General features: G+C 51.2%; 1 protein-coding gene across 4 annotated transcripts in view; it reads left to right on the top strand.

Moving 5' to 3' along the window:
* The window catches only part of LOC149335322 (ATP-binding cassette sub-family C member 3-like), a 64,317-nt gene extending 55,380 nt beyond the window's left edge, over positions 1–8,937 (top strand). For all 4 annotated transcript variants that reach the window (XM_089552009.1, XM_089552007.1, XM_089552008.1 and 1 more), the window contains 4 exons: positions 645–803; positions 2,918–3,084; positions 4,653–4,847; positions 8,013–8,937. In XM_089552009.1, the coding sequence (XP_089408135.1) occupies positions 645–803; positions 2,918–3,084; positions 4,653–4,847; positions 8,013–8,169 (678 nt within the window). In that variant the 3' untranslated portion in view covers positions 8,170–8,937. The remainder of the gene's footprint in view (positions 1–644; positions 804–2,917; positions 3,085–4,652; positions 4,848–8,012) is intronic.
* Positions 8,938–14,214: the final 5,277 nt, after the last annotated feature.

Here is a 14,214-nt window from a genome sequence, read left to right as displayed (position 1 = left end):
CTTGGTTGTATCCCCAGGAGCCTTCTCTGTCGAAGTCGTCCGCCTCTAATCAGTGGTCGGTTGCCCTCAGTCCAGGGCTCCGCTGGCCACTGCCGCCCATTGAGCTCGCTGTACCAGACCTTGTTGGTCTTCATAGTGGTCGCTGGACAGCAGAGTCTCCCATTGTTCCGTACTCGGGTTTTGTATTTTGGGAACCACGTCTATGTTTTGGCAGGCCCATGTGATGTGATATAGAGTAGGCTTTTCGTCGCACCAGAGACATTTGTCCGCGCATATCGTAGGGTGCATTTTGTTTAGTATATGTAGGTTTGGGAAAGAGCCTGTTTGTAATTGTCTCCAAGTGACAGCTTCCTCTCTGCTGTGAGATTTGTGCGGTGGAGGATATCGCATTCTTCTGCCGCTATAGTTTTGTAGTATGGCCGAGTATTCCCAGGGTGATGGCGCGAGTTCCGTGGTCTCGTCGGATGCTCGGAAAGTAAGGTATCCTCGAGCTATCCTGTCGGCCTCTTGGTTACCTGCCACAGAGCAGAAAGAGAGAACCGTGAATACACTCGAAGAGCTGCCGTGCAACAAGCGACGTTTGCTTCCAAGTATGTCGCGACACCAGCTTGACGTCGTCCTCGTTATTCCGCGGCGGCGCTCAGGTCGGCGTGGTAGGCCGCACGGGCGCCGGAAAGTCGTCGCTGGTGCTGGCTCTGCTGCGAGTCCTCAGGGCTTCTGAAGGCCGCATCCTCATCGACGGCGTCGACATATCAACGGTGCCGCTGCGGCGACTGCGAACAGCCGTCACCGTCATACCACAGGTGAGGGACGTATACGACTGTTTACTGGGACCCTGTGGCGCGCTTGCGGGAATGCCAACGGTACCCAGTCTATTTAGCGAAAGAATGCAATGTTAGAGTGTAAGACATTGAATGTTCGGTGGCTACGTTATTTGCTGTCAAATAGTCGAACATAATTTGAGTAAACACCGCAAACATACCACGAAGTGCGTTCGTTTCACCAGCGACAGTTGAAGAATGTAAAGCTACCCTGTTCTTCGCGAAGTAACCACGATTAGAAGGTACATACAATTATAAGCTTGAACAAATACAAGGATGAGCTTCTCTGACTCTTTTCTTCAGTAGAATAAAAAAAAATTAAACGGTGCACGTCCATTGCTTGTGAAAGGCAAATTTTTTGAACGGCCACCACTAACAGTTTCGATGTAACCCTTCCGTCCACGCGCTGCCGCTGCCTGCAGTTTGTACAGCCACGTGAAAAAAAAACAAAAACAAAAAAATATAAATTTAATCTACCTTCTAGTAGCTAGCCTTGGTTTAGCGGCCGTGCCTTTCGGCTGCTAAAATCCAAGATAGCGGCTTTGTCCTGACCGCTACGACCGCATTTCGATGAAGACGAAATTAGTTCAAAAGGGTGGAAATTTGGGCTGGTTGGTGCATGATCTGAGGCTAAAAAACAGCGCAAACGGGGACGAAGCAGAGAGAGGGACATGACGCTGACTAACAACCAAGCTTTATTGCACGTTCACCGGTTAAATACCTCTCGTTCGTGCAAAAAAAATGAAGGAAAAAGAAGAAAAAAAGAAAAAGAGGGAAGGCGTGATAGACGAAAAACCACGTGGCATGAGATTATGCATTCATACATAGATAGTTAATTTCGCTGTCGCGAAGTGAAATGGAAGGGATGCTGACGCACTCTTCACCATTTTGCCGAATGTTGATGGCTTCTTCAATTTCTCTCGTCCGTTGGTCTGGGTAGGTAGATATGATTGTGGTGTTGCCAAGTTGGGGAGCATATTCATGCTCTCGGCAATGTCTTGCCAGTTCACTGCTGATGGCGCCTTTCAAAGATCTTTTATGCTCTTGCAGCCTTTCATTTGAACAGCGCCCTGTTTGGCCGATGTAGGTGTGCCCGCATGACAGTGGTATCTGATAGACGTCGTTTTTAATACATTTCACGTGCATGTTCTTGTGCTTCTTTTGGCACTGCTTCCTTCCCGTTCGCTCACTATTTACCTTGGCACACATGCTCCTTAACTTGTTAACACATGCTCCTTAACTTGCTCCTTAACGAAATTAGTGTCGTCTACTGAGATTCAACGCCAGATCACAATGCCCGGACCTTGCGGAGAAAAAATAAAATAAAAAACAAGAACGCAAGAAAGACGGAACACACACAAAAGCTAATAATTAAAACTAAAAGCTGATTAACTCACGACGCCATCTATTGGATGCGCCAAGAATACTAAACTCTTTCTCGTGTTTAAAATTCATCTGTAACCAAAGCTTCGTAAACATGGCGCGTTTAGCCCTGTTCCCTGTTTCAGTCACCAATCTCACAGCGTTTGATTTGTTTATTTGTCAACAAACCTGAATTCCGCCACCGTGGTGGCTCATTGGTTATAGTGCTCGGCTGCTGACCCGGAAGACGCGGGTTCGATCCCGGCCGCGGCGGTCGAATTTCGATGCAGGCGAAATTCTAGAGGCCCGTGTACTGTGCGATGTCAGTGCGCGTTAAAGAACCCCAGGTGGTCGAAGTTTCCGGAACCCTTCACTACGGCGTCTCTCATAGCCTGAGTCGCTTTGGGACGTTAAACCCCATAAACCAAACCAAACCTGAATTCATTTTTGTTTATTTACTTTATTATTATTATTGATGATGTTTTAATTGTTCTCTTTTTAATTTTTCATTGTATTTTTTTTTAATTTTGAGCACCTGTCAGTCGCCGCCTGTGTCTTGGCCAATCCCCGCAGTGGGTACGCGCCATTATCTTCTTGAGAACAACAACACCAACAATCTCCACCCAGTCACGAATTAGTCGCATACTTTTATTACCAGAGTCGCCTCTCATGTGAAATTTTACTCCGCGTTGCACCTTTCGTTGCTCCTGCATCGAACCTGTGCCGTCACGCAGGATCCCAGCCTGGTGCGCGGTAGCCTGCGCGACAACCTTGACCCGACAGGCAGCCACTCGGACGAGCAGCTCTGGAGGGCCCTGCGCCAGGCGCACCTCTCGGACCTGGTGGCCGGTCGAGCCGAGGGGCTCCTCCTCGATACGGGAGACGGCGGATCGAACCTCAGGTGGGGTCTTACGAGTCGCATCCCTAACGTCCCGCTGAAGCAAACTGTTGGCGGGTCATTCACATGCTACGGCTTCTAGAGGCTACCACTGGATGGTGGGGGTGGTGAAAAACATTTATATACAGATACACTTCAAGAGGTTATGTACGAGCTGGCCCACAGGGGGCCAGCCCTTACAAGTACTAGGTGGAGGTCCCTAGTTCGGGACCCCGGTGGCGTTGGCCGCCGCCCGGGCTCGCGCGACCAAGGCCCGTTGGGCCTGCAGGTCAGAGCAGCCGAGCAGGGTCGCCTCCCAGTCCTCCCGGGTTGGGTTGGGGTGAGCGGGGATAGCAGGGTTGGAGGGGCAGGCCCACATTATGTGGTAGATGTCCGAAGACTTCTCCGCACAGTGCGGACAGCTGCCCGAGAAAGAAGGGTCGAAGTGTTTGATAGCTGCCGGGCACAGCAAAGTATTAGTATACAGGCGGAGGAGAAGCCGCTTCGAAGACTGTTCTTCCTTTCGTGAATGCACGAGAGCCGACGCTTGTGTTGCGACCTCTCATTTCGCTGTGTGGGGCTATATCGTACAACAGCGCTGGGATGGAAGTTATTTGCCGCGACTTAAAATCGGGGCCCAGAGGGCCTATGCGCGAGCTTGTCATTTGCCGGATTAACAGACAAGAAAGTTAGGTCCTTTGTAATCAATATTACTGGCCTCAATGGGTAGTTGATGACAGAAGAGCGACAGAGAAAGGCAAATAACTAATCTGTATACAAGAACTCCTCCTCGGCTGTTTAGAAATTACAGTTGCTAATGCCCTCATGACTTCATCTATCGTGTCCCTGTGTCCACGTTGTATATCCTCGGTGTTCAGAATGTGGCAAGGTTCTCAAGTTTTGCGGTGATTGTGAGAAGGGATTCGAAGTCCCACTCGTCTTGTCACCTGCGGGCTGCGACAGTAAGAGGTTGGTCGGGAGTAAGCTTGGCGGGAAGGAAAAGTTCCCGTGAAGATGGCCGCAAGCTTGAGTTTTGTTGAATGAAATGTGGTCCGGAATCGAACGTTGAATCGGCATTATGTATAAGGTTTACTCAAATGATTGTAGTCAAAGGAGGCCAGTGCGATCGTTGTAACGACGGTGAGTCGTTGACAGAGTATAGGGGTCAAACATGCTCGAAGGCTGCGGTCGACACCGATGCGCAGGAAAATTGCAGTTCAAAGCTCTATATAGCTTACTCAGCAGCGCACAGAAGGTTAACAGTCACTATGTCTTCCGCTTCAGCCCAGTCAAGCTGCAGTGTAGCAGATTTTATCCCGGCCACCTTTTTCGCCATGTAAAATTGCTTTGATTGATTGATTGATTGATTGATTGATTGATTGATTGATTGATTGATTGATTGATTGATTGATTGATTGATTGATTGATTGATTGAAGAGAGGACTTCTCGGCTGCAGGCTTAGCAACACGTCTGCATGAAATGAGATATGTGACTTGTCTGCCTATAGTTGGGAAAACCCTGCAGGCTGCGTCTGAACGTGTCAGTCAGCGAGGCTGATTGTATACGCTTTCGTGTTGAACACACCGTGCAGTGTGGGGCAGCGGCAGCTGGTGTGCCTGGCCCGTGCCTTGCTGCGCGGGCCCCGGATCCTGGTACTGGACGAGGCCACCTCCCAGATGGACGGCGACACGGACAGGCTGATCCAGGCCACGCTCAGGGACGCCTTCGCCAAGTGCACCGTGATGGCCATCGCGCACCGCATACACACCGTGCTCGACTACGACAAGTGAGTGAACGGACGGCTTCGAAAATTGACAAAGCTGCTTAGCCGACGCCGTATTTGGCTACAAAACCTGCCGTCCGTGTACCGGGTTTCCTACGTAATGTGATCGAACGGAGTAGAAAAGAAAGTCTGATGCATGTCGTTGGAGTAAACTCTGTCCCGCAGTGCTAGGAAAATTCAGCATAAATGCGTAGCATGACCACGACAGGGACACACAGGACACACACGCGCAGCACTAACTTCTAACAATGGTTTATTGCGCACAGGAATAGGTAAAGGTCTGTAAGTCGACTGCCACGATTGTCAATGTAATCGCTGCTAAAAATATATATATGTTTAAAAAATCGCAAAACCGGTTGACAAGTAAAGTCACTGAAGCCGATGGATCACATTTTCGGGAAGAGATTGTGTAAGCGCCCCTTATCTTATGGCTGTCTTAGCAAAAGAACTCGCGCATCTGGGTGATATTGTTTGCTATCTTCTCTCGTTCCTGCACTGGCAATGAGGCTGTAATATATCCCCATAAACAATTTTCTTATGTGCGATAAACCACTGTTGGAAGTTAGCACAGTGTGTTTTCTTTTTGTCCCTGTCCTGCTCGTGATACTTAATTCTCCGTATCATGTATCAACAAGTCCAGGTGTATACCCTTTCTAGGGAATATTATTTTACTTCATGATGTGCTCTATATCTACATTTAATGTTCCATCCTTTGAAATGTGTTAAAGAATATTCAAACAAACCACAAAGGCTTTATGGAGTTTAACGTCCCAAAGCGACTCAGGCTATGAGGGACGCTGTAGTGGAGGGCTCCGGAAATTTCAACCACCTGGGGTTCTTTAACGTGCACTGACATCGCACAGCACACGTGCCTCTGGCGTTTCGCCTCCATAGAAATGGGACAGGCGCAGCTGGGATCGAAACCGCGTCTTTCGGGTCAGCAGCCGAGCACCATAACCACTGGGCCACCGTGGCGGCAAACCACAAGGGTGCTATTTCTGGAAACCCCCTTTAGTAAGGGCGTTTCCTCCCCAGTTCGGATCAAGCACTCAAAGCCAGTGAGTAGGAACGACTGCAGTAATCCTTGTGCACTATAATAGCGTAAAGTAACTGACGAGCGAATGGAAAATGTACTCCACAGTTACAGCAACGTAACGCGATATTCACCATCATCTAGTGCACAGCTTCAATGTTGTGAGATCCGCTATCGGTAACGCCTCCTATATCGCAGTTGGTAAAGACGATGGCAAACGAGGTAATTGGGGAACTACAGACGACCGCATGCACAAGAACTGTAACGAAAGGAATTGTCCCGGAAACTGCTCGTGAAACGACTTAGCGGATGATTTGGCTTTTGCTTGCTTCCGACGCCTTCTTTCTTTTGCTTGTGCAGCACGCACTGCGGGGTCTTCGCGTTCTACTGCACGAAGTGCCGCGGTTCGACGGGCTCGCAGCTTTCTTTTTCTGCCTTGAGCACGTCGTAACGCTTGTGCAGCAGCAGGGTCTATTACGTGTGGTTGTAATGAGGGGATAAATACGCTCTCCCCCGGTTAATCGCGGCTGACACGTTTCAAAACCTCCAGGCCCCAACACGTGATCGCGTACGCTACCGAGTGCATGCCGACCACAACCGGCATTGCTCTGAGAGAAACAAAGGAACGACATTTGGCTGACACAAACAGGCATTTATTGCCACAACAATAACGCCTGCTATGCGCTAAAGAACCGAGGTCGTCCGACTCACCAGCATGGTTACGAGCGAATGTTCGCCCGTGCTAGGGCATGGGACACTCCACGGCCGGGAGGTCGCGCCCCGCTGGCGGAGAGCGAAGCGCCGCGCCTCAACTACAGTGTGCTATAACCTCAACGTGAGCGGGCGTCGAGTGTCCCAGCCGAAGAGAGAGTGCTCTCTCTCTATCGCGCGCGCGCAGCAGTCACGCGGCGTCCGTGGCGCTCGTATAGCTTAGAGTTCCTGTATATGCTACCAAAGGTGTAGCATATACAGGAACTCTAGTATAGCTGCGACGCAGGCGCCCTCTCTTGTTAGTTGAGGTAACTAACTAGGGAGGTGCGTCGCGGGAAAGCAAACCAAAGGGAACGAGTAGAGCGCGTCCCCACAATTATTAGACACCTTTCGCATACCGTGCACCATGTTACTATTACCGAGACCGAAGTGCTGGGTACCCACCACGAGTGAACACGCGCTGATCGGTCCCAATGCGGAAGGCTTGCGCGCAGCTACCGGGCACCTGGCACCAACTGGCGCCTTTAAGGCGATCTGCGCATGCGCGCTGACGGCGCGCAGGCTCCCGGTACTCCGGTAACGGTAACACGCATGGAGGAAAAAAAAAAACTGAGGAGGGAGCGTGACGTCACGCGGCCAGCGTTCGCAAGCCGAGTGTTTACGAAGCCGTTTTCTCCCTCAGTTTTTCGCTCTCCGAGTCAGTCTTGTGTGTTTTGATTCTGGTATGTTTTAGTGCGCGCGTATGTGCGACCCGCGGCGCGGGCGTCTACAGCAAGGAGGTTGATCTACAGTCAGTCTGCCGCGCTAAATCCGCGCATGCGCGCGCGCAGCGGGGCTAGATTTTTTCCGCACGCTATCACGTGGCGTGGTCAGGGGGGGGGGGGGGGGGGGGACAAACTCTTTTTTTTACTATATTTTTACTTGTTAATACTAGGCTTCGAGGCTGTCGCCGGAGGCTGTCCTCAGTTTTTTTTTTTTCTCCATGGTAATACGGTTCATGGTATGCTAAAGGTGTCTTGTTCGTGGTTTTTTATGCCGCGCGTTGCGGACGCCATCGTACGAGACCACGACCTTACGAGGTGCGGAATTAACTACTGTCGCTGAAAAAAACAAACAAACAAAAAGGTCTCTTGTGTTGCGCCTAATTTAAACACTTCGTTAATTACGAAGGTCTACATTAGCTGACTTCAGTTTTAAGAGGGTCTTATTATCTTTTTGTGGTCTGTGGCCAAGTAGCCAAGCCTGAGACTCTATATCGTTGAAGCATGGAAAGGATTTTAGCACATGCCTCCTCGCTTCGACGAATGTTTTCTTTTGGTGTTATAATGTTTGCTAGAGGTTCAGCGTTTTATTTTCCGAGTTATGTGTCGTAACTTGATGACCACTGAATGTAAGCGAGCGCCTTTCGCTTTTCTCCGCCGCAGAATTCTCGTCATGGCCGAAGGCGCTGTCCTGGAGTACGGTCCACTGCAGGAACTGCTCTCCGACCCCAACTCCGCCTTCCACGGCATGGCCAAGAACGCAGGAGTTTTGCCATTCGAGACCGGCATCAGGGATTCCACGTGCTGCACCGAACTATGAAATGCCGGACGGCGTGCACGTACATCATCATCAGCGATGCTCTCCACTCATCTCATCTCAACACAAAACCATATTTATGACGCCCATTGCCCTAATTTGGGAAGGATATCTACAGTGGATACGGGTCTATTAAATCCGCAGCCCAATATTCGAGGGCACGAATCGAGCGCTTACAATCGATGCAATTTGCAAGCCTGCGCCGAAATAAGGCAAGGAACGGTTAGGGAACTTTACCTAATGCGTCGACGAAGTTTCGCAACGAACAGAAGTATGCACCAAAGGGTCACTTTTATGTTGGGTCACAGCAGGCGTGAATCCTGCTTAATGAACCGGTTTAAAAATAGAAAACGAGCAGCGGTTATAGTGAGCAAGTCTTGCCGCATAATCAGTTACCAGAAAGTTCCAAATACTACGGCGTGTAACACATTCGAAATGAAGTTTTTACCATCAACGATTCCGTTTGTGTCGGAAAAAAAGCAGCAGGCAGATTGTGCTAAGTCAAAGAAATTTTTTCACACTCACTGACCACTTATAGAAGCTTGAAGCGAACGAGTAAAACTGCGCAAAGGAAACTGGACGAGGCACACATAAGCACAGGCAAGGCGCAGACTCGAGACGCATGTTGACAGGGCAATCAGGTTCACATAGAAGAGTGCGGCTTGTTCCTTGTTCTTGAGACGTAGAGAAGAGCCCAGGGGAGAAGAAATATACTGAAGTAGGACGCTCTGGCGGGCTACTTGATTCATTTAAAGCGAACGAGTCAAACTGCGCTAATTCGTGCCTTTCTTGCCGTTCTCTTTGCGCAGTTCTACTCCTTTTACCTTAGCGCATCGTTACCGTCTTAAATCTCTTTTAACATGCGGTAATTGTATCCGTACATTACACAGGATTATAGAATTGCGGCACAACATGGCGCGTCTCTTTCTATCGCGTATACTGCTGGAGATGCGCGACCCAGCGGATGTGGTAATTTTGAACTTCTGTAACCCACATAGTGCATTTACCGTCTTGATCAATGCGCGTGCCTAGGATCTGTACAGAGTACAGGAGCTGGATATGTATGCAAAGGTTTGGAGGCGGTCCTGATAGCCACTACACCGGCCGTTCTGTGGACGGGTGGGGGTTCTACGTGCTCGATCTTCTGTGGCGATGTGGAGGTGCCCATGGTACCTAGCAGGTGGCGAACAGAATCTAGGCCGAGTTGAAGGGTACTTTCCGCACTATATCCGACTAACCCCGCTGACTTTTTCGTTGCAATGGCGATAATGTTGTCGGCGTGCAAGGCGTAATGCAACTACGGAATGCCTGAGCAGCGCAGCGAGAGACAGAGCCTTGCGGTGCCCCGATACAGTTACGTCGAGAAAGATGCGGTCATCCATCTGGACGATGCGGCCCGTTCAGTACACGAGGATAAACCGAGAGGAGCGTTGCTACTCTTGAGTGGATGTGATTACCTGCCGGAAGCACAAAGTGTATTTACCAGGAACTGGAACTCTGGGTATTTTATGCAAGTCAAGACTGATGGCTGTGTCGCCTGTGGGGCGTGAGCATCCGTTATCAAACTACCACCGGAGTCTGCGCGAAGTCTTGTAGAGGAGAGTCTGACATCAACTAAGTGTTCTTAGAACCAAATCTCAAATTCACGTGACCACGGGGACGCGAGGTCTGCTACGTGCTGACCTCGCCCCTGAAGAAGGCACCCGAAACGTTGGGGTTTCGTTTTTACAAACCTAGAGACGACTCTATGTTACGAGGCTCAGCCCGACGGACTTCGGGTGTACACTCTAGAAGCATCTTGTATTAACTGGCGCGCTCCCCGTAAAGCAGTTGCGAGAAACTAGTTTCGTGCTTTGAGAAGAGTGATCAAAGAGCAATAGACAGAGCACAAAAAAAAAAAGGTTTATGGTTTATGGTTTATGGGGTTTAACGTCCCAAAGCGACTAAGGCTATGAGAGACGCCGTAGTGGAGGGCTCCGGAAATTTCGACCACCTGGGGTTCTTTAACGTGCACTGACATCGCACAGTACACGGGCCTCTAGAATTTCTCCTCCAAAGAAATTCCAGCCGCCGCGGCCGCGATCGAACCCGCGTCTTTTTGGGTCAGCAGCCGAGCACCATAACCACTGAGCCACCACCGCGGCGGCGTCAAAAAAAAAAAAACGGCGAGACAAACGCTCCCTTTACTTCCAACGGAGCTTCATTCCATTGATTCCGCTTCGGAAGTGCGGGTCGTTGCGGTCAATGTTAACTTAAAGATACTGCAATAAAAAAAAAAGAAGAAAGTAAACTGGGCAACACAAAAACATTTTATTTTACGGAAAAACATTCCAGCTCACATTTGAATCAGTGCACAAAAAACACACCCGCGTTTACTGAATCTTAACGCTGACACGCGAAAGAAATGTTTGAAAACGACGGGTTTTGAAACGCACTCGACTTCGCTACAGTTTTTCTCGCAGTGACCTTACGACGGCGCAAATCTTGACAGCCGGTCCCAGTTTCAAGTTCATCGCCTTTATCAGATGATGTTCGTTGAGAAGAAACAAAGCTTCTCCATCGATGAGCTGTTCGCGGAACGCCTCGGCGTATTTCGCACATCCTGGAAGCCTCTGGATGTAGAGCGCCACCTCGTCGATCGTCCAGCTACTGGGGGGCTTGATCCTCAACAGCGGAGGTCTATGGGACGCAGGCACGTGTCTCTTCCCCAAAACCCGCAGGCGAGGAGTACGCTCCGCAGTGGCACGCGTTATCGGGATCGGGATCAGAGGCGGGGCCGGAACCGGGATCACATTCAGGTTCTGGTTCATGGCAAGAGTTTGGTTCTGGGACATAGCGGCGACGAGGGCTATGAGTTGGGAGAGAACCGGCTCCAGACTTGGACCCGTAACCGGGGTAGGCGTCGCTTCAGTCTTTACCGCAGGGATCGAGGTTCGAGCCGGGGCAAGGTTTTGCAGCTCACTTGAACCTGGAGGCGGGGCTACTGCAGATGGTAATTGCAGACTGACGGGAAGAGCAGTCCGTGAATCATCGTGCACGCTTGCCAAATAGCTTACGGGAAGCGGTTCTAAGCTTTCTTGGATTATGTAGTCATCGATGACGTGGGTCGCGGCGTTAGGCATAGCCATGAGTCGGTTGGGCATGTGGCGAAAGAGTTCCGACAGCGGCAGCATTGTCACTTGCGGCTGCTGCCCGTAACAGGACGCGGCTCCGGATCCTGGAACGGCGTTTCCGGCGTCGCTCATCGGCGCTGCTTGCGAACGCAACTTATCGAGTGAAAGGCGAGATGGGATGATACGCAAAGCGATTGCGATGCACGGCAGGGCACCGCTCGCTTACCGCAGCCGCTGGCGACAATGAGCTTGCGCGTCTTCGTCTTCACTTCCAGTCTGCGTCGTGCACCTCGGGATTAAAACGTGGGCGAATGATGATGAACGCCGAAGATTCAAAACGAGTGCGCGAGTATGAGAGTGTGGGAGGGATATCTTCTGCGTTCTGGCTGGCCGGTTCCTGATTTCGGTCCTTTTCGTGGTTTCTTAATTTAAGGCACTGATCTGCGTTCGCGTGTACTGTGAATGAGCGCCTCCCAGTTTTTTTTGTTTTTTTTACATTGAGAAAGCGCAGGCCAGAAAGTTAGGCACTTATCGCTGAACGACGCAGCAGTATCGGCATAGTGTCAGCGCATGCGCATTGCACTCAGCCGGGTGAGTGGGTCGTGCTAGTTTCCACATTTTTAACCGGGACACATTTATGTATCTGATGCACAATACGATACGATGCGATGTGCGATACGGCACGGATAGATGCGATGTACGAAGCGATAGTCAGGAGCGATTTTTCTTTTTGATGTCCTTCTTTATCTTCTGTGCCCTTCCTGACAACACTGTATTCGAACGAGGCGCACTGCACTATCGGCCGGAAAAGTATAAACGGGCACCGAGATACGCGAGGCAGTTACTGCGCCATTTCCTTTCCTCAAAACCAATTTTCATTTACCACAGCTCAAGGCTGCGAAGCGGCTGCGAGGCCGAAGCTGGATAAATTTCTAGTGTGGGGTTTGGCTGCTCTGCTGCTGACGGTCGCGACAAAGAGGCGCGCGCATCTCCAGAGGCTGAGCACGTCGCGCTGTAACAGAGCAAGCGGATTGCCGCAGCGCATCAAGCCGCTGCACTGTAATCGAACGTGGAAATTGGTTTTATTGCGAAAGCAATATTGCTAGCACTTTTCTGCCGTCGGTGGAGGTCGTTCCTTCGCTGTCACGTGGCGTGACAGCGTGACGTCACGACCAGAGGAGAGCAGGGGCCCCAACACGTCTCTTCGGCCGTAGTCGTTCCTTCGCTCGGCGCGGCGGCTACCACGTGACGGCCTCCTCGGCCCTCCGCGTGAGGGCGCTCGCTAGGAGAGGATACAAGGGGCGCCGCAGGCGCGCTCCGTTTAGTCATGTCTGAGGAGTTGTACAAGGCGTCGCTGGAGCGACGTGCTGCGCGCAAACGCCGGCGCCGTGCCGAGGGAACAGATGAAGAAAGGCAAGAGCGGTTGGCTAATCAATGCGCATATGCCGCAGAATGGCGAGCCCGGCGGCGTTCTACAAGTTCTCTTTCTTTCAGTCGCAACATCAAGGCATCGCGCCGAACGGGTGGTGGCGTTCCTCCCTTCCTTTACGCTGCGGTTAGGGTGTCCACCGAGATGACAGAGAACTACTGCGCCATTTCCTTTCCTCAAAAAGCGTGACCTGTAGACGCGGCGCATTGCGTTCCAAGACGCTTTCAGTCGTCGCGTAGCGGCGGCCGGTAGCCACGCGTGACCTGTAGACGCGGCGCACTGCGTTCCTTCACTTGGAGGCGCTGCGCGCTTTCGCAACCTACCAGGCTTAACCAAAGCTAAGCCCCCGCCAATTTTTTTGAGGAAAGGAAATGATGCAGTAACTGCCTCATATATCTCGGTGGAGACAGTGGAGATCTCCTGCCATTTTATTTGAGGCCAACCAACCAACTAACCCCGGAAAATATTTCGACTACCTGGTTTGGTTTGGTTTGATTTATGCGGTCTAACGTCCGGAAGCGATCCAGGCTATGAGGGACGCCGTTGTGAAGGGCTCCGGAAATTTCAACCACCTGGGGTTATTTAACGTGCACTGGCATCGCTGGAGATCTCTAACGTGCACTGGCATCGCACAGCACACCGGCGCCTATTGCGGTTCGCCTCCTTTGATACTCGGCCGCCGCGGTCGGATCCGAACCCGGGTATTCCGGCTCAGTACACGATCGCTTACCCACTTAGCCACCGCGGCCTTGAGTTTCGAAAGCAGAGGAAAGGCGCATAACTGTCCCCCTGGGACAGTGGACACCTTAGTCGCGCTCTAAGCTACGGAACCGATGGAGCGGGAGCTTCTAAACCAAAGGAAAGGCGCATAACTGCACCCCCCCCCCCCCTTTGGAACAGAGGACACCTCATCACCATCATCAGCCTGACTACGCCCACTGCAGGGACCTCTCCCAGGTCTCTCCAATTAACGCTGTTCTTTGCCATTTGAGGACACCGTATCCCCGCAAACTTAAACTCATCCGCCCACCTAACTTTCTGCCGCCCCCTGCTATACGCTTGCCATCTCTTGGAATCCACTTGGCCACCTCAGTCGTGCTTTAAACTACCTGACGGTAGTGACAGATGTGCGCTGCATGCGTTGGCATCGACAACGATGTGGCAGAAACGCGACACTGAAGCCATAGGCCGTCGGCGTTCATTGCGTTCATTGGCGTTGACAGTAAGCAAAGTGCGCATAACTGGCTACCTGGATCAGTGGACGCCTGAATCGCGCTGTGAGGTACTTACGTGGGGTGGTGAGAGAGAGACGCGAGCTGCATGCGTTGGCATTGACAACGTTGTGACACAAACGCGGTATTGAAGCCATAGGCCGTCGGCGTTCATTGGCGTTGGCGTTGACAACGTTTTAGACTCCGATGATTTTAATGAAAGTGCGAATAACTAGCTCCCTGTGTCAGTGGACGCCTGAATTGCGCTTTGAGGTACGTGGGTTGGTGCGAGAGA

This window comes from Amblyomma mixtum, chromosome 7 (assembly GCF_055824585.1).
Source record: "Amblyomma mixtum isolate Tamu chromosome 7, ASM5582458v1, whole genome shotgun sequence".
In the NCBI taxonomy this organism is placed as follows: Eukaryota; Metazoa; Arthropoda; class Arachnida; order Ixodida; family Ixodidae; genus Amblyomma; species Amblyomma mixtum.
Note: the sequence above shows the minus strand (reverse complement) of the source record. Positions and strands in the feature narration are given on the sequence as shown.